This window comes from Pelobates fuscus, chromosome 3, assembly GCF_036172605.1.
Source record: "Pelobates fuscus isolate aPelFus1 chromosome 3, aPelFus1.pri, whole genome shotgun sequence".
Lineage (NCBI taxonomy): Eukaryota > Metazoa > Chordata > Amphibia > Anura > Pelobatidae > Pelobates > Pelobates fuscus.
The window spans coordinates 420328686-420348186 of record NC_086319.1 but is presented as its reverse complement, the minus strand read 5'-3'; the positions used below and the strand labels follow the sequence as shown (position 1 = coordinate 420348186).

The 19501-nt window shown below is 47.4% G+C and overlaps 1 protein-coding gene across 1 annotated transcript in view; it reads right to left on the bottom strand.

The window, feature by feature from the left end:
* Positions 1-208: 208 nt before the first annotated feature.
* Positions 209-19501, bottom strand: part of LOC134603634 (UDP-GlcNAc:betaGal beta-1,3-N-acetylglucosaminyltransferase 7-like) — a 28745-nt gene continuing 9452 nt past the window's right edge. The window contains exon 2 of the mRNA XM_063449783.1: positions 209-811. Coding sequence (XP_063305853.1) covers positions 312-811 — 500 coding nt within the window. The 3' untranslated portion in view covers positions 209-311. The remainder of the gene's footprint in view (positions 812-19501) is intronic.

The following is a 19501-nucleotide window of genomic DNA, read 5'->3' as shown; positions in this document are numbered from 1 at the left end:
TCTGTCCCTCCCCCTTCAGGGTGACTCACTGACAAAGACAGGAGGCGCTATGAGTCTGTCCCTCCCCTGCAGGGTGACACAGTGACACAGACAGGGGGCGCTATAAGTCTGTCCCTCCCCCTGCAGGGTGACACAGTGACACAGACAGTGCGGGCACTGAGTCTGGCCCTCCTAATGCAGGGTGACACAGTGACACAAACAGGGGGCGCTATGAGTCAGTCCTGTCCCCAGTGATGTTACCAAGGGAAAAGCAGGTGTAAAAGAACATAGTAATTTTTATCAAAGATCTGTAAGTTTAATAAGTTTGTTTGTTATTTAACTAAAGTTTTCCTCTTTGTGTCCTCCGTCGGTGTCTTCTCACTGGGTGAACATGATGCAGTGTTCGGCAGATATTTCCAGATCTCCAGCATCTTTTTTGGCGTTAATCCATGGACCACTAAAACATCAACGTATTGGCATAGTCTGTTTGCCTTTAACCCAAATGAACAGAAGCGGGGTTCGTGGTGGAAGGTAATGTTGGCGGACAGCGCTAGGAACCCAAAAAATACATCATCCAGTGGGAAAACAGGGATGGTGGATGCAGCCAAGTAAAGAGAAGGAATCAGCTCTCCCGGAAGAAGAAACCCCCCACCAGAAACAAATGGAGGGTAGTGCCCGTGTGGGTAAAAGGAGAAAGGAACGGCATACTTCCCCGAGCGCTCCGGAGGTGGGTGGATTTGAAGTTGGCCATGGATTTTCAGAGGATGTGGAGGAAGAGAGTGCTGTATATAACTTACAATGGCGTAGGGGTTCACAAACTCGTCATCGTCACCTGCCGAGAAAGGACAAAGAGCAATGTTTAGGTCTTTTATTAAACATAGTGAGGTCCAGGGATAATATTATGTGTATCTGCCCACCATTAACACCAGGATAAAAAAAACAATCATAAGCAAAAGGGCAAAGCTAGGCTTCGGTGTAATATTTTTTAATAAACTTTTTTAAAGTGGCTGTTTAAGTGACCAGACCCCATCTGATCGCAGTAAAAAAAAATATTTTACTCACCTTTTCTCCCATGCTGCACCAGTCTAGTCGCGGTAGCCCCACCTTCATGATCAATCTTGATTTCATTATTTGGAATCTTATCCTTTCACTTCAGAAATTCTTGTTCTGAATTGATCATTTAAGAATTTCGGACAAACCAAAATAAAATAAATAACAAATTTGAATGAAATAAACCAAGCAGTCAGTCATAGCAGGCCCGGTGCTTCCTATAGGGCCAATTAGGTGGCTGCTCAAGAGGGGGTGCCGGCAGGAGCTTTACTGCTCTGCTCATTTTGCTGCCTCTCTATGTTGGAGAAATTCTACAAAGCGTGCCATGTTACCAGGTGGTAGGGAGCACTTTCATGTCTGCTGACTAGCACCCGGTGTAATACTGGTCCGGCGGCATCCACTTCAGCCTCCTCAACCAGGCCCACCACGAAGACTGCCATTGCCCCAACAGTGCGAGGGCACTTCAATTCCTCGCTCCCGCGCCTTGCCTGGTAGGTGGGTTTAAGTAGGCGGGAGCATAACAAGGATGAAGGCGGCCAGGCACAGGTAAGCAGCCAATTACAAATGAAAATCAGTCATATATGCAAGAAAGGTAAGAGGGTCAATGGGACATCACATTTTGTATTTGTGAAGAATTTGTGTTTGAGTATGTCAGTCTGTATGGGTCAGTGTGTCTCTGTATGGGTCAGTGTCTGTCTGTAGTATGTAGTATCCACTCCAGTATATGGCACATGTCCATGCCATAACTGTAGTTCCTGCAACTCTATTATTAAAGGTGATACATTTTCTCATCCCCAAACAGGTCGTTCATATAATATTAAGAATTATTTCACATGTGAGTCCTGCTATGTTGTCTATGTCCTTAAGTGCCCATGTGGCCTTCTCTATGTAGGAGAGACCACGATGAAGGTCCATGAGAGACTTAATAAGCATAAATCAACTATAAGAACTAGACAAAAGGAATGACCTATTCCTGCACACTTCATGGAACATAGTCACAATATATCTCAATTTACGTTTTCAGGTTATTGACCAAGTGCCTTCTGTTACGGATTGATGAGCACCCTGACTGCTCCTAGCGCTTCCTGAGGACTCCAAGCACTGCAGCAGACACCATAACCACCGTATAATCCTCCAGAGAGCAAGGCAGGAACAAGCTCTTACAAGAGCGTAGTAGTGATTTAGCAAGGGAGTATGACAAGCATAGCAATCCCTTGTAGCAGATTCCCCCAATAAGAGACGGCACTCCCAATTGAGGGTGAAGTAGAACTCAAGCTTTTAATCAAACACTCTGCTTTTATGCACATTTTACACACATAGTACTGCCCACAGGGTTTTGCAGAACAACCAATACGTACAATACACTCAGACACTCCCACACAAAATCCTCCCCTCTGCCTGTGATATAATTACTGTACACAATGGTCTAATGTAATTATCACAGGCAGAGAAATACACAGTTTTACACAATATTCATAACTTACATTTTCAATCAGTCTTCTCTAATGCCCAGTGGCGAGGTCGGTTTCGCCACACCTTCACTCAGGAGAGGTGGCAGCCGTCAAGGTTTGCTTAAAAAGAAGGAGTCCTTTTGGATCCACACATGAAACACCATATGGCCCAAGGGACTTAATAGGGAATGTTCTCTTACTTCTCTTTTGTAATCTTGTGGGTATTTATTATTAGTGAGATTTTTTTCTTTCTTTTACAACGCTACTTGAAGCGTATTGTGTACCCTCTGGTGCCCACCTGGATTAGGACGGTTACATATGAGGAACGTCTTATTTCATTATATACATTTTCTATATTGTGACTATGTACTTAGTATATTTTCACTCACATATTTATGGGATGTTAACTAAATGGTTAATTCTAGGTTGACTTATAAATGTTGGGAATTTCCAATAGAGTGATCTTTGGATCCAATTCTTTGCTCCTATGTCTCATTTATTCATATAATTTAGAATGTTTACTCTCTAATTATTCTCATTATGTTATAAAGATTCATATTCTGCTTTGTACCTTTAAGATGAAATAGGGTGTTATACCTTTAAGATGATTGAGTACTACTTGGGATTTCTATTAGACTCCTTGTCATGTTTTAGAGTTCTCTCTATGGATATGTTTAACTATCATGTGATGCAATTTATCAATGAGTTTAATTGGGGTGGGGGTTATTTAAGCACTGTATCACGTTGTATCCCTTATTAAGACTCTGATGAGCCGAAACGTTGCACTTGATGAGGTGGTGTTTCCAGAAATAAACTTATCTTCTTGATCCTGGAGTGTTGCCTGTGTCTTTCGCTTTTGTCTGCAGTATGGGTCAGTGTCTGTCTGCAGTATGGGTCAGTGTCTGTCTGCAGTATGGGTCAGTGTCTGTCTGCAGGATGGGTCAGTGTCTGTCTGCAGGATGGGTCAGTGTCTGTCTGCAGTATGGGTCAGTGTCTGTCTGCAGGATGGGTCAGTGTCTGTCTGCAGTATGGGTCAGTGTCTGTCTGCAGTATGGGTCAGTGTCTGTCTGCAGTATGGGTCAGTGTCTGTCTGCAGTATGGGTCAGTGTCTGTCTGCAGTATGGGTCAGTGTCTGTCTGCAGTATGGGTCAGTGTCTGTCTGCAGTATGGGTCAGTGTCTGTCTGCAGTATGGGTCAGTGTCTGTCTGCAGTATGGGTCAGTGTCTGTCTGCAGGATGGGTCAGTGTCTGTCTGCAGGATGGGTCAGTGTCTGTCTGCAGGATGGGTCAGTGTCTGTCTGCAGGATGGGTCAGTGTCTGTCTGCAGGATGGGTCAGTGTCTGTCTGCAGGATGGGTCAGTGTCTGTCTGCAGGATGGGTCAGTGTCTGTCTGCAGGATGGGTCAGTGTCTGTCTGTAGTATGGGTCAGTGTCTGTCTGCAGTATGGGTCAGTATCTGTCTGTAGAATAGGTCAGCGTGTGTCTGTATGGGTCAGTGCGTATCTGTATGTATGTGTCTTCATGGTTCAGTGTGTGTCTGCATAGGTCAGTGTGTGTGTCATTATATGTGTCTGTATGGGCCAGTATGTGTGTCTGCACAAGTCAGTGTGTATGTGTGTGTCTGCATGTGTCAGTACGTGTGCGTCAGTCTGCATGGGTCAGTGTGTGTGTGTGTCAGGCTGCATGGGTTAGTGCATGTCAGTCTGCATGAGTGAATGGATCAAATTGGGCAGTAATTTTTTTTTTTGCCAAGTTCGGCAAAAAATCCTTATTTGTCTTTGTGACTGTGACTGTGACTCAGGGCCGGTGTAACGGATCACCTGGCACCCCGACTTGGTACCTCCGTTAATGGATGCTCCTAGTGCTTCCTGAGGACTCCAAGCACTCTGGCAGACACCACAATCACCGAATCCGAGAAACCTTTTAAATTCTCCCAAGCATATGAATGCTGTAGACCGTTGAATAGGAACCATATGAACAGGCTTGTACTCCTAGCAGTCAACTGGAACAGCATGCAATCAATCCTTCCCCCCAATAATGAGACGACACATCACTTTGAGGGTAAAACAGGAACTCTGGACTGGCTCATCCAGCCTGGCTTTTATTACACTTGTACACTTACAGGCCACACCCAGGGGGAGGCATAAAATAACCAATCACATACATGGTACAACCCACACATCCCCTCCCCTCAGATAACCAGTTAACATAATTATTACAGCCAGGAAAACTACAGTTTTTATACATGTGCTATAACTTTAAATCCATACATCCCATCTTCCCACATATTTAGAATCAGCACACTTTAAACATACACCCTTCCAAAAATCAGCCAAATCCCTCCAGTGGATCAAAAGTTAGCTGGAGGTCCCTTTATGACCGACCGCAAGCACATTTTCCTGCCCAAAACAGTTCCATAGATTTGGGCTGTGCGGTCGCTCAATTTCATGCCGAAAAACGACTAAGTCCCATTTAGAACGGGACTTAGTCTCTGGAGCTGCAAGTTCAGTATGGAAGAAGGTAAGGGTCAGCGGTGCTCGGTAAAATGTGTAGCCGATTTCAGTTCCACAGAATCTTTAGCATACACCGCTGACCGCATTCGACTGAACAAAGATGGCCGCCGCCACGTGCAATTAACCTGCAGTAACCTCACAGCCTGGGAGGTAAATTGCCTGCACACTTTAACTCCTGGGTGGTCCGCCTGTGTGGTACTTGGTTCAGTAAGCCCAAGTGGGGGAAAGCCAGGGGCAAGTTATTTTACAGGTCTGGGGACATAGTCTTAAAGGGGCATTGTTCACCAAAGTTACAAGATGTCCCCAGACGGTTCTTAAAGGGCCATACACACCCAATAAAAGTCCATACGTTTTCAGGGGCCATAGTCTTAAAGGGTATTGTTACCCAAAGTCTCAATATGTCCCCAGACAGTTCTTAAAGGGCCAGCAGCAGTACAATAAAATACCATTCACTGTGCTTAAAGGGCCAGCAGTCGCACAATAAAATACAATATGCCCCAAATAACCCAGGGGCCATAGTCAGCAGGTAGGAGGTGGGCAAACAGGCTTCTCCAGGGCCCAGTGGCGAGGTTGGTTTCGCCACAGCCGGTGCAAGGATTTTTGCCGCCCTTGTCAAGGATTGACAAACACTTATCTGTCTGTCTCTCTGTCTGTCTGTCTGTCTGTCTATCTGTAAAATATTCTACAGTTTGGAAATGTCTCTTACATGCATTTCACACTGAGGTGTGGTTGATATTGAGTGACATGAACAGATGACAATAAGTGCTGTAAGCTCTTCTCTATTTCTGAGTGTCCATGGAATGTGAGAAGACCTGAAAAGGAATTGCCAACAAGCATATTGTATCAATAGCATTGACTTGTAATGCTTACACAGCCATTTTGGTGGTATATATGTAGAATGTGAAAATGCGTGGATATCTGTGAAATAGGCGCTTATACAATATGGAAACAATAGTAATAAAATAGCAGCTACCACCCAAATAGGAACCCTTCGTCCTAGTATAAAGTAACAGACAATAGAATAAACACCATTCCCTCACACAGTGGTAAAATGGTGCTCAAGAGTGGAGCGCTTAAATCCCCGAGGGGTAAGTGTATGATTTAAGCGCTCCACTCTTGAGCACCATTTTACCACTGTGTGAGGGAATGGTGTTTATTCTAATATATGTAGAATGTATTATCTGTGTAAGGAATGTCTAGGAGCATGAAACATAGACACTGAGACACGGAACATGAAGGCAGAGTGTCTCCACACCCTGAATGTGCACTGTAGCGGAGAGCTGATTTCCCACAGCCTATTTCCGCTGGTATCCTAGAATGGCTCAGGAACAAGTAGTAAATCCAATAGGGTAACAAGCACAATCAGCAAGGCAATCCAGTAATATCCCATCACCTTTCCCAATCACTGGACGACACACAGTATCAGGAGCAGAACATAACTAACTTTTAATCACACAATCCCTGCTTTTATGCAATGCTCCCATGCAAGGGAGCCACCCACAATAATTAGTACATTAACCAATAAAGTACAAGGTACAACCCACACATCTCCTCCCATCAGCTTATCTGTTAACAGAATTAAAATGTACATATTTTTCCCCAAGTTCTAGATGTACCCCAAATACATAGGGTACACCCCTAAATGTGGTATCCCCTGATAGCACCGATCTGGGTGAATAACATATTCAAAAATCAGATCGGACCAGGGGTTTGGGAGTTATGGGGGTTAAAAAGTTAGGTGGAGTTTCCTTTAGGCTCACTGAAGCATGGCTTTCCAGCCCAAACCAGTTCCAACCAGTCTGGCAGTGTGCCTGGGACAACGCCCTGCTGGAGAACAATGGGACAGGAAACGGGGAGGGGTACACCTTCCTATACACAATCTATACACAGTCTAATAGAAGTCCATACTAAAACCTTTTATGTTCAAATAAAAAAATTATGAAGGAAATGTGTTGGACAGCCAGAGGGGTTCTGCTATACTGCTCCCCCTTGCCCACAAGCCGGCATATACAGTCTGATCGAGCACGGATCGGCTTGGGGATGTCCGGGGATGCTCACGGATCATTTTTCCAAGTCAGTCTGTCTAGACAACCCGTCAGTGTTTCCATTTTGTTTTCCCGGGCGGTACTGGATATTAAAGTCAAAGGGCTGCAGCGCCAAACTCCAGCGCAGCAGCCGGGCATTGTCCCCTGCCAGCTGGTTTAACCATACCAACGGGTTGTGATCCGTGAGCAACGAAAACGGCTGTCCATACAAATAGGGTTGTAATTTCTTCAGAGCCCACACCACGGCCAGGCATTCTTTCTCGATGGCGGCGTAGCTCATTTCTCTCGGTAACAACTTTCTACTGATGTATGCTACTGGATGTTCTCCGCCATCGGCCCCGACTTGGCTCAGTACGGCCCCAAATCCACACATAGAAGCGTCCGTGTGAACAAGAAAGCGTTTAGTTGGATCAGGGGCTGCCAAGACAGGAGCATTTACAAGTGCGTTTTTCAACTGTTGGAATGCCTGCTCACACTCCGGGGTCCAGGTTACCTGACGGGGAAGGTTTTTACAGGTAAGGTCGGTAAGGGGTTTGGCCAGGGCACTATAATTGGGCACAAACTTCCGATAATACCCTGCCATCCCTAAAAAGGCTAACACCTGAGTCTTGGTCCTAGTGGTTGGCCACTGAGCTACGGCCTCTACTTTTGCGGGTTCTGGCTTCTGCTTTCCACAACCCACTCGATGGCCGAGGTACTGAACCTCAGCCATCCCAATACTGCACTTGGCCGGTTTTAAGGTTAACCCTGCCTCCCGGATCCTGTCTAGAACCGCTCCTATATGGGCCAGGTGTACCTGCCAGGTATTGCTGAAGATGGCAATATCATCGAGGTATGGGCAGGTATAGTCCTGGAACCCGTCTAAGAGTCGGTCCACCATCCTCTGGAATGTGGCTGGGGCGTTCTTCATCCCAAACGGCATCACCTTAAATTGGTACAAACCGAATGGGGTGACGAACGCGGGCTTAGGGATGGCGTCCTGGGCTAAGGGAATCTGCCAATACCCCTTACAAAGGTCAATTGTATCCGCGACATGGGATAGGCGTCAGACACTGTTTTCTCATTCAACCTCCAGTAGTCCACGCAGAAACAGGTGGTACCATCCCGTTTAGGTATGAGGACTACTGGAGAAGCCCAGGGGCTGTCTGAGGGCTCAATGACCCCCAGTTGGAGCATTTCATTGATCTCCTTGCGCATATTCTCTCGCACCGCCTCTGGGATGCGGTATGGGGTCTGGCGCATAGGCAACTGGCCTGGGGTCTCAAGCGGTGAGTCGCCAGGGGAGTGTAGCCTGGCACATCGGAGAAGGTGTCCTGCTTTGCTTTTCCCTTAACAGCTGTTGTATCTCGCTACGCTCCTGTGGACTCAGCCGCTCCCCCAGTTTAACCTCGGCTATGTCACTATACAACTTTCCGTCCCCCAGCAGGTCTGGGAGGGGAAGGCTGTCAAACTCTTCAAAGGGAGGTGCACAAATGGCTGTCACCTCTTCTGAGCATTCCCGGTAGGGCTTCATCATGTTCACATGGAGCATACGTCGCCCCCCTGAGCCGGTACATGGACCAATTATATAGGTGGTGTCACATCGCTGCTCCAGCACCTTATAAGGGCCCTGCCAGGCTGCCTGTAGCTTGTCATGTCGGACGGGTATTAAAATTAAAACATTCTACCCAACCTGAAAGCTACGGTAAGGTTTTCCTGTACCGCTCGCGTTAATTTCTCTAGTCGGTTCTGGAACTCCAGCACATAGGGTATGATGGGAGTACCGGCGGTACTGTGGTCTCCCTCCCAGTGCTCCTTAATGTGGTCTGGGGGGCCTCGGACCCGCCTCCCATACAACAATTCAAATGGGGAGAACCCTGTGGATTCCTGCAGCACTTCCCGATAGGCAAAGAGAAGGTGGGGTAGGAATCGTTCCCAGTCCCGATGGGTCTCAGCGAAGGTGCAGAACATCTGTTTAATGTCCCATTAAACCGTTCGCAGAGCCCATTGGTCTGGGGGTAATAAGGGGCACTGATGATTGGCCTAATGCCACAGAACTTCCAGAGGTGCTGGGTGACTTTAGCGGTGAACTGAGTGCCCTGATCCGAGACAATCTCCCGGGGTAACCCTACCCGGGTGAAAATCTGCATGAGGGCCTCAGCCACCGTTTCTCAACTGTTAGTCAGCGCCACCGCCTCTGGATATCTGGTAGCATAGTCCACTACGGTTAATATATATTTCTTGCCAGAGGGGCTAGCCTTCTTTAAGGGACCTACTATGTCCACCGCTATTCGGCTGAACGGTTCCTCCACTATGGGTAAGGGATGTAACTTGGCTTTCCAGCGGTCCCCCCTTTTTCCCACCCTCTGCAGTACCTCCTGACCTCCTGACTTATCCCCGGCCAGACAAAACTCTGGGTCAATCGATACCGGGTGCGACTGACCCCCAGATGTCCGGATCATGCGCTATCCGGAGTAACTCTGATCAGTACCGCTAACTGGCGGCTGATGACCGGGTCTGACCCATCTATCCTTTTCTCTGTTTCCCTGTACAGAAGCTTGCCCTCCCATATAAATCTCTACCCTTCTGCCCCTGCATGCCCTGAGGTGACCTTATCCCTATACACCTGCAATGTGGGGTCGGTGGCTACCTCCGCTTCAAATTCACTAGGGGGCGCCCAGGGGACACACTCTATAGATGGGGAAGGGTCTCTTACCTGAACCTCCGGGTGTGAGTTGTAGTCCTGCTGACGTGTGACAACGGGGTGAGCCTCTCCAGTAGCGCGTACCTGAGGTTCATACGCTGAGGTTAGTTTTCCCAAGTCATTCCCCAACAAAACTTCAGCAGGTAGTTGCGGCATCAACCCCACCTCCACATTCCCGTGCCCTGCTCCCCAATTCAAATGCACTCGAGCTGTGGGCAACCGATATACTGCTCCCCCGGCTACCCTTACGGCTACAGTTCTGCTGGTTCTTGCTTCATTGGGAACCAGGTGGCTTTTTACCAAAGTGATGGTGGCTCCAGAGTCGCGAAGTCCTTGTACTGCCTTTCCCTCCAGGTAGACTGTCTGCCGGTGATGTTGGCGGTTTTCTGCGTTGGCCAGAAGGGGATCAGCCTCATGCAGCACTTCCCACTGTTCAACTGTAGTAGCTGGTACTGCGGCGTTATAGGGTACGGTGGTCTCTGCCTGGTAACAATGGGCTGCTGCTCTGGGTGGTGGTGGTGGACCCGGCCGGATTCAAGTTTGTTAGATCCCGAAGTTGTGGTCAGTCTCTTTTGTAGTGTCCCCAGCGCTGACACTGATGACACTGTGTAACGGATCGATGGGCACCCCGACTGGGTACCTCCATTGAAGGATGCTCCTAGCGCTTCCTGAGGGCTCCAAGCACTCTAGCAGACACCACAACCACCGAACCGGAGAAGCATACGAATGCTCTCACACATATGAATGCTGTAAACCACTGAACCGGAAAAGCATACAATCAGCTTACACTCCTGGCAATCAGCATACAATCGAAATCCCCCACACTTCGTTTTGAGGGTCAAGCAGAACTGACTGTTCTGGCACATACAGCCTCTTTTATTCACAATCCACAAACATAGTACTGCCCACAGGGTTTTGAAATACAACCAATCAATCCGTACAATACACACAGACACTCCTACACAAAATCGTCCCCTCTGCCTATGATTACTGAACACAATGGTTAATATAATTATCCCAGGCAGAGAAATACAGTTTTTACAAAATATTAATAACTTCCAAAATACACATGCCATTCACATAAAACATGCATTTTCAGAATCAGCATGCTTGAAATATACACATACTCAAAAATCAGGGCAATCGGTTTAGGGGTTAAAAAGTTAAGGGAAAGTCTTATTTGACCGACCGCAAGCACATTTTCATGCCCAAAAATTTTCTAGAGAAGTAGGCTGTGCGGTCGGTCTATTTCCCATGTTAAAGTCAGTTCAAACAGACGAGAGACAACCATTCGAATTGTCGAACTGTCGAAGGAATTGTCGAATGAACTGTCAAACGGCGTTCGAACTGTCGAATGCATTGAAGTCTGGAGAAGGTAAAACTTTAGCTGAATTAAAGATGGCCGCCGCCACGTGTTCGTTTGCATGAAGTGCGGCCCCCCAGCGGTCGGCAATTTACCTACAGCAGGCTCCCAGCCTGGGAGGTAAATTGCCTGCACACTGCCACTTCTGGGTGGTCCGCCTGTGTGGTACCTGGTTCAGTAAGCCCCATTTACTGAACCAAGTGGGAGAAAGCCAGGAACACAGTATATTAAGAGTCTGGGGACACTGGGGACACCGTCTTAAAGGAGCATTGTTCCCAAAAGTCACAGTATGTCCCAGGATAGTTCTTAAAGGGCAAGCAAGAGTCACATTCTGAATATCCACAATGTACCATTGTCAGGGACCAGGAACCAGACAGAGACAGAAGTAGATGCAAACACACCTTTATTAATAAATAACAAATAATAAACAAAAGCAAAGTCCAGGAATCAAGCAGGGGTCAGTCACCAGAGCGGGTAGTCAGACAAGCCAGGATCAGGAGCACGGAGAGCAGCGGAGTCAGGAACAAGGCCGGAGTCAGGAACCAGGATCAAACAGGAAACACAGGAACAAGGAGACTTCTGGGAAACAGGAAACTACGCAAGGGCAAGCAGGTTCTGGGCTCATAGTAATTGCAGCTGCACACTCAATCACTGAAACAGAAAGGTTTGCTGTTTAAAAAAGCAAAGAAACCCTGACAGTACCTCCCCCTCAACGATTCCCCCCATCTCTGTTGGTGGGTCCGGGCTTCATGGGGAAGCGGGCGTGATAGGAACGAAGGAGGGATGGTGCATGGACATCAGAGGCTGGAACCCAGGAGCGTTCCTCTGGGCCGTATCCTTTCCAGTGCACCAAGTATTGGATCTGTCCTCTGAAGACCCGTGAGTCAATGATGCTGCGTATTTCATATTCCTCATGATTGTCAATCAGAACAGGACGTGGACGTGGCACTGAGTTGGTGTAGCGATTACAAACCAACGGTTTCAAGAGGGAAACATGGAAAACATTTGAGATGCGCATGTTAGCAGGAAGGTCAAGTGCGTAAGCTACAGGGTTAACCCTTCGAAGTATACGAAATGGCCCAACGTATCGGGGTGCCAGTTTTTGTGAGGGAACACGGAGGCGTAGGTTGCGGGAAGACAGCCATACCCTCTCTCCGACCTGATAGGTAGGTGCAGGAAGGCGTCTGCGGTCGGCCTGGAGTTTGTAGTTCTGCATTGCGCGTTGCAAAGAACTCACATTTCTCCAATTTGCAGAACAGACTATTTTCTCTAAGTCTCTGTAGAACACGAGAAACGTCTGCGTGATGGTTCTCGAGAGATGTGGAGTGGATCAGAATATCATCAAGATAAACCACCACACATTGCTGCAGCATATCTCGCAGGATGTCATTTATAAATTCTTGGAAAACCGCCGGAGCATTGCAAAGACCAAAGGGCATTACTAGGTATTCGTAATGGCCGCTCCTGGTGTTAAATGCGGTTTTCCATTCGTGGTCCTCTTTTATCCGGACGAGATTATATGCCCCTCTCAGATCAAGTTTGGTGAAGACCGTTGCTCCCTTGAGGCGGTCAAATAATTCCGTGATTAATGGAATGGGGTAGGCATTCTTAATAGTAATGCGATTGAGACCCCTATAGTCGATACAGGGTCTCAACTCGCCATCTTTTTTCTTTACAAAGAAAAAGCCGGCCCCGGCAGGAGAAGATGACTTCCGAATAAAACCCTTAGACAGTGCATCGGTAACATACTCCTCCATGGCTCGATTTTCTGCTACAGACAGTGGGTAAATCCGGCCCCGGGGAGGATTGGTACCCGGTTGGAGTTCGATACCACAGTCATACGGACGGTGTGGTGGCAGAACGCTGGCTTGACCCTTGTCAAATACATCTTGGAATTCTTGGTACTCAGCGGGTAAGGAAGAGGCAGAACATGCGCCCAAAACTTTGACCGGTTTCTGGAGACAGGACAATGTGCATTGCTGGGACCATGATAATATCTCAGCTTTGCGCCAATCAATTGTGGGGTTATGCTTCTGTAACCAAGGGTATCCCAAAACAACCTGGTAATATGGAGAGGAAATGACCTGGAATTGGGTCGTCTCATGATGTAGAGCCCCTACAGCCAGAGATATGGGCACGGTTTCTTGGGTCACGTGGGTTGGCTGTATTGGTCTGCCATCGATGGCTTCGAAGGCTAGTGGGGAGTTGCGAGACTGTAAGGGTATAGAGTGCTTTGCTGCAAATGCACAATCTATAAACAAGCCTGCGGCCCCAGAATCAAGTAACGCCCGGGTTTCAATGGATGAATCAGACCAGGAGAGGATAACAGGCACCAAGGGTTTGTGCACACATATCTCTGGGTCTGCAGAAAGACCACCCAAGATCTGCCCCTGACAGTATCTTGGGTACGGACCCTTTGCCGGACGGATCGGGCAAAACTTTAACATGTGACCGTGGTGTCCGCAGTATAGGCACAGGCCCTCCCTCCTCCTAAAGGCTCTCTCCTCGGCCGAGAGGCGTGAGAAGCCTAACCGCCTTGGCTCCACACAGACAGAGGACTCAGGACCAGGAGGCAAGGGAGGTGAGGGAGGTTCGGGTGGGCAAGAAAAGCTCGGTGTCAAATTTACAAGAGGCCTCCGCAGGCGCTCCTTGGATGAGGATCTCTCTCGGAGTCTGATGTCAATGAGGGTGACAAATGATATCAGTTCCTCGAGATCTTTAGGTAATTCTCTGGCTGCAATCTCATTTTTAAACACATCGGAGAGACCTTGTGCAAAGGCAGCCACAAGAGTCTCGTTGTTCCAGCCACCCTCTGCTGCCATGGTACGGAATTCACTGGCATACTCGACAATAGTTTTTGTGCCCTGAGAATTAGACATGAGTAGTTCGGCAGTAGGGGTGGAGCGAGCTGGAATATCAAAAACCCTATTGAAGGATGCAACAAATTCAGGGTAATTGTAAATAATAGGCTTCTCCGCCTCCCAGAGAGGTTTTGCCCAAGCTAGGGCCTTTTCAGACAGCAAAGAAATCATGAAGTGAACTTTGTCACTGTCTGTAGGAAATGCCTGGGGCAGGGTTTCAAGGTATCCTTTAACCTGATTTATAAATTCTCTGCACTGTGCTGGGTCGCCCCCAAAATGCTGAGGGAGCGGGACAGACCCAGTCATTTCTCTAGCCGCTACAGGTTTGGAGGTTACAACCGGTGCTAGAACAGGAAGTGAGGCAGAGGCGGCCGCAATCGCAGGCTGGCCGGGTACTGGATCCAGATGGTGGTTCTGCTGGTCCCACTGGGTAAGCAGGTTAGGTATAGGTGTCTTGCCTGTACCATCTGTATTCATGGCCCTTGCGTAATGTCAGGGACCAGGAACCAGACAGAGACAGAAGTAGATGCAAACACACCTTTATTAATAAATAACAAATAATAAACAAAAGCAAAGTCCAGGAATCAAGCAGGGGTCAGTCACCAGAGCGGGTAGTCAGACAAGCCAGGATCAGGAGCACGGAGAGCAGCGGAGTCAGGAACAAGGCCGGAGTCAGGAACCAGGAGCAAACAGGAAACACAGGAACAAGGAGACTTCTGGGAAACAGGAAACCACGCAAGGGCAAGGAGGTTCTGGGCTTATCTGCTTAAATAGGCAGAACTGATTAGCAGCAGGGTTGATTATTACTCACAGGTGAGTAACCGTGGCAACAAGCAGAAGCAGCTCATAGTAATTGCAGCTGCACACTCAATCACTGAAACAGAAAGGTTTGCTGTTTAAAACAGCAAAGAAACCCTGACAACCATCAACTGTGAGAGTGTCTCCGCATTCTGAATGTCCAGCACGTACCATCAGCTGTGAGAGTGTCTCCGCACTCTGAATGTCCAGCGTGTTCATGTACCATTATTATTATTATTATTATTATTATTGCCATTTATATAGCGCCAACAGATTCCGTAGCGCTTTACAATATTATGAGAGGGGATTTAGCTATAAATAGGACAATTACAAATAAACTTACAGGAACAATAGGTTGAAGAGGACCCTGCTCAATCGAGCTTACATTCTATAGGAGGTGGGGTGTAAAACACATTAGGACAGGAATTTGCAATCAAATAAGGTGGGCTTCCCTTTAGGAGAGGGCAAGAGACAGGTATGTGAGGAAGGGGTTAGTCTTGGAGGCCATAAGCTTTCCTAAAGAGATGGGTTTTAAGGCACTTCTTAAAAGATGCAAGACTAGGGGAGAGACTGATGGCGGTAGGCAGGCTATTCCATAGGAAGGGAGCCGCCCGCGAGAAGTCCTGCAAGCGCGAGTTGGCCGTACGAGTGCAGACAACGGACAGGAGGTGGTCACGGGCAGAGCGGAGAGACCGAGAAGGGACATACCTATGGATCTGTGAGGAGATATAAGAGGGGCTAGAGTTGTTCAGTGCTTTATAGGTGTGAGTTAGTACCTTGAATTGACTCCTATAGCATACAGGAAGCCAATGTAAGGACTGGCAGAGGGGTGAGGTGTGAGAGAAACAACTAGAGAGGAAAATCAATCTCTGTAGGGGTGCAGTACGGCTATTGGGAAGACCAATCAGGAGAGGGTTACAATAATCCATGCGGGAAATTACTAGAGCATGGACAAGCTCCTTGGTAGTATCTGGTGCAAGAAAGGGGCGGATGCGGGCTATGTTTTTAAGATGGAATCTACAGGATTTGGCAACATGCTGGATGTGAGGCTCAAAGGTGAGACCAGAGTCAAGTATGACGCCAAGACAGCACGCTTGCAAGGATGGACTGATGTTGGTACCACAAACTTGAAGGGAGAGAGAAAGAGGAGGATCAGTATTAGGAGGAGGAAAGACAAGGAGCTCAGTTTTTGAGAGATTGAGTTTCAGAAAGCGGGAGGACATCCAGTCAGAGATGGAAGGAAGGCAAGCAGTGACACGTTGCAGGACGGCAGGGGAGAGGTCCGGGGAGGTGAGATATAGCTGGGTGTCATCAGCGTGGTAGTGGAATCCAAAAGAGGTAATAAGTTTGCCAAGAGAGGCAGTATAAAGAGAAAATAGAAGGGGACTCCAACCGAGACAGGGTGAGGGGAGGAGGTATCATTAGAAAAGGAGACACTGAATGAGTGTTGGGAGAGATAAGAGGAAAACCACGAGAGGACAGAGTCACAGAGACCAAGCGATTGAAGAGTGTGAAGAAGGAGAGCATGATTAACGGTGTCAAAGGCCGCTGAGAGGTCAAGAAGAATTAGTAAGGAGTAGTGGGCTTTGGATTTAGCTGCGATTAGGTCGTTAGTAACTTTGATAAGGGCAGTCTCTGTAGAGTGGAGAGGGCGGAAGCCAGTTTGAAGGGGGTCAAGGAGAGAGTTGGAATTGAAGAAATGAGACACACGGGTAAAGACAAGTCGTTCCAGAAGCTTTGAGGAAAAAGGGAGCAGGGATATGGGACGGTAGTGTAATGATATTGATGTTACAAAGTTTTGGAGTCCAGTAGCCAGATCAGCAATGTTTTCTGCCAGAGGTAGCCACTCGTTACCCAGGTGGTTGAGCCCCTGAGCCTTGAGTGGCCTTCTGGTCTTAAGCAGAGATGGGAGACTGGAACAGAGAGATGATAATCGTAGCTATTGTTCTTTTAGACTTGCTAGGGCAATTGATGGCATAATGCCCTGCACTACCACAATACAGGCATAAATTGTGAGTGCCTCGCCACTGTTTTTCTTCATTGGATAATGACCCTCTTATTAGATCTACCTGCATAGCCTCAGGTTCAGATTCTGTAGGTGTTTGTGGGGTTGGAGTAGAAATTCTTGAATAGAAAGTAGGAGTAGCACTTGGTTTAAAAGAGCCCTGTCTTTCCAACCTTCTTTCTGAAAGTCTCCGATCAATACGGATAGCCAACCGCACAAATGCATCAAACTCAACAGGAAGATCAACACGAGCTAGCTCATCTTTTATAGCTTCTGAGAGACCCCTTCTGAAGTGGAACCTCTGGGCTGATTGGTTCCAAGTAGTATCAGCAACCCACTGTCTGAATCCAGCAGCATATTCAGCCACAGAGCGCCTCCCTTGATGTAAATGAAGGAGAGTGGCTTCTGCTGTAGCACAGCGATTGGGGTCATCAAAAACTAGGCACATGGCCTCAAGAAAGTCTTTTAAATTTCCCAAGACTGGACTGTCCTGTTCCAGAAAAGGGGAGCCCCAAGCCAGGGCTTCATCTTTGAATAGGGAGAAAATAAATCCAACCTTCTCTCTTTCAGATGGAAAACGGTTAGGTAACATCATGAAATGCAAACGGCATTGATTTAGGAAACCCCTAAATTTTTTGCGGTCTCCTCCAAATTTTTCTGGTAGAGGCAAGCGGGCATCTTGTGCAGGTGTAACAGTAGTAGCAGCAGCAGCCGCAACATCATGTGCCCTGTAGCTGGTAAGCTCACTATGCATTGATCGAACTTCATTTTGCAGTTCAGCTACCTGATCTTGCAGCACTTGAATGGTCTGTGCCTGGGTCTGCATAGTTCTTGCATTAAAAGCAACCTGCTGGGCCAATGCAGAATCTGATCCGATGGTCTCCATGAATGGGCCAGATTATTCTGTAATGATATTGATGTTACAAAGTTTTGGAGTCCAGTAGCCAGATCAGCAATGTTTTCTGCCAGAGGTAGCCACTCGTTACCCAGGTGGTTGAGCCCCTGAGCCTTGAGTGGCCTTCTGGTCTTAAGCAGAGATGGGAGACTGGAACAGAGAGATGATAATCGTAATGAGGCAAGCCGAGGCCAGTGGGAAGGAGAAGCAGCAAAGTCAAAACGGTCCAAAATCAGCAACAGGTAGGAGAAACAGGAACAAGCTTGATTAGAGAGTACAGGAACCACAATAATCTGGCAAAGGTACAGAGACAGGAAGTGGCTTTTATAGGCCAAGAACCAGACACATGACCAGACACAGCTGAAGAGACGTGTCACTGATACCAATGCTTATAGAGTCAAGGTTACCTGTTACATTTGCAAAAGGCAGGCTGGTGTAGTGGTAAGGAAGAGGTTTAGCAGCATGTAAACCAGGGTTCGAAACCCTGCAGAGTCAGTTCCTCACAGGTAGTTAGAGAGGGTGGATGGGTCGAGGGAAGGTCTTTTTAGTATAGGTACTACAGTGGCATGTTTAAGGTCAGCAGGGACGATGCCAGAAGAGAGCGAGCAGTTGAAGATGTGTGTTAGAGAAGGCATGAGACAAGTGGAGAGAGATCTGATAAGGTGAGATGGGACAGGATCGAGTGGGCAAGTGGTGGGGCGAGAGGAGCAAAGAAGAGCAGCCACCTCTTGGTCAGTAGCTGGGGAGAATGTCTGAAGGGTAGGCATGATCTATGTGTGATTGAGGAACAGAAAGGCAAGGAGGGGAGAATTCTTTCCTTAGCTGTTCAATCTTGTCAGTGAGGGGATGGTAAATAACAGCAATGTTAGCAGAGAAGGGTTTGAAAAGGCGAATTGAGTGTATTTCAAATGACGGGAAATAGAGGGAATGGGGGGTGGGAAGAGGTTTAAAAGAGCAGTGAGGGGAGAGGAGAAACCCAACACCACCACCTTTACATTCAGAGTTTCTTGGGTTGTGGGTAAGTTGGAGACCACCGAAGGACAAAGATGCAGGGGTGGCAGTGTCAGAGGGGGAGAGCCAGGTTTCTGTTAAGGCTAGTAAATCTATTGAACGAGAGATGAAGAAGTCATGGACAGCAGTGGATTTAGTTATATTGCAAACAGAGCGAGCGTGCGTTCCAGAGGGCAGTATTGAAGAAGGATTTAGAGGAACATGAGATGGGTATGAGATTAGTGTGGATCCTTGGGTTAGTATGTGCTGAGTTTGTTGAGAGGGGACCGGGGTTTGGAGAGACATCACCAGCTGCTAGGAGCAGAAGGATAGAAAGGAAGTGAAGGTGGGAGTAGGATTTGAAAGTTTTGTAGGAGGGTATGTGTGTATGTAGAGGATTTGGGAGGAGTTAATGGAGATAGGCTGGAAAGGTATGTGTAGAGTGCATGGGGTGAATAGAGAGGGGAGGGGAGTAAGGTGGAAGTAATGATGATGGTGTTGCCAGGGACAGGTGAGTGAAAGGATAGGGATATTTTAGTGATGAGAGAAGTTAGTGTTAAAGTGAAAAATAGAAGGGAGAACATTAGAGAAAATGTGTATTATATAGATATGTAGATCATATATACAGACACACACAAATATCAATGAGTGTTTAACCCCTTAATGACCAAACTTCTGGAATAAAAGGGAATCATGACATGTCACACATGTCATGTGTCCTTAAGGGGTTAAACCAATGTAAGGATGCAGTGTGTTAAATTAATTCAGGTGAGGAGAGGTTTAGTGACTTGATTGGTGTGTTAAAGAAACCAGCTGATGTGCACTATCTATAAGTAAGTTGATGACCATAGGGTGGGGTGAGGAGGGTGG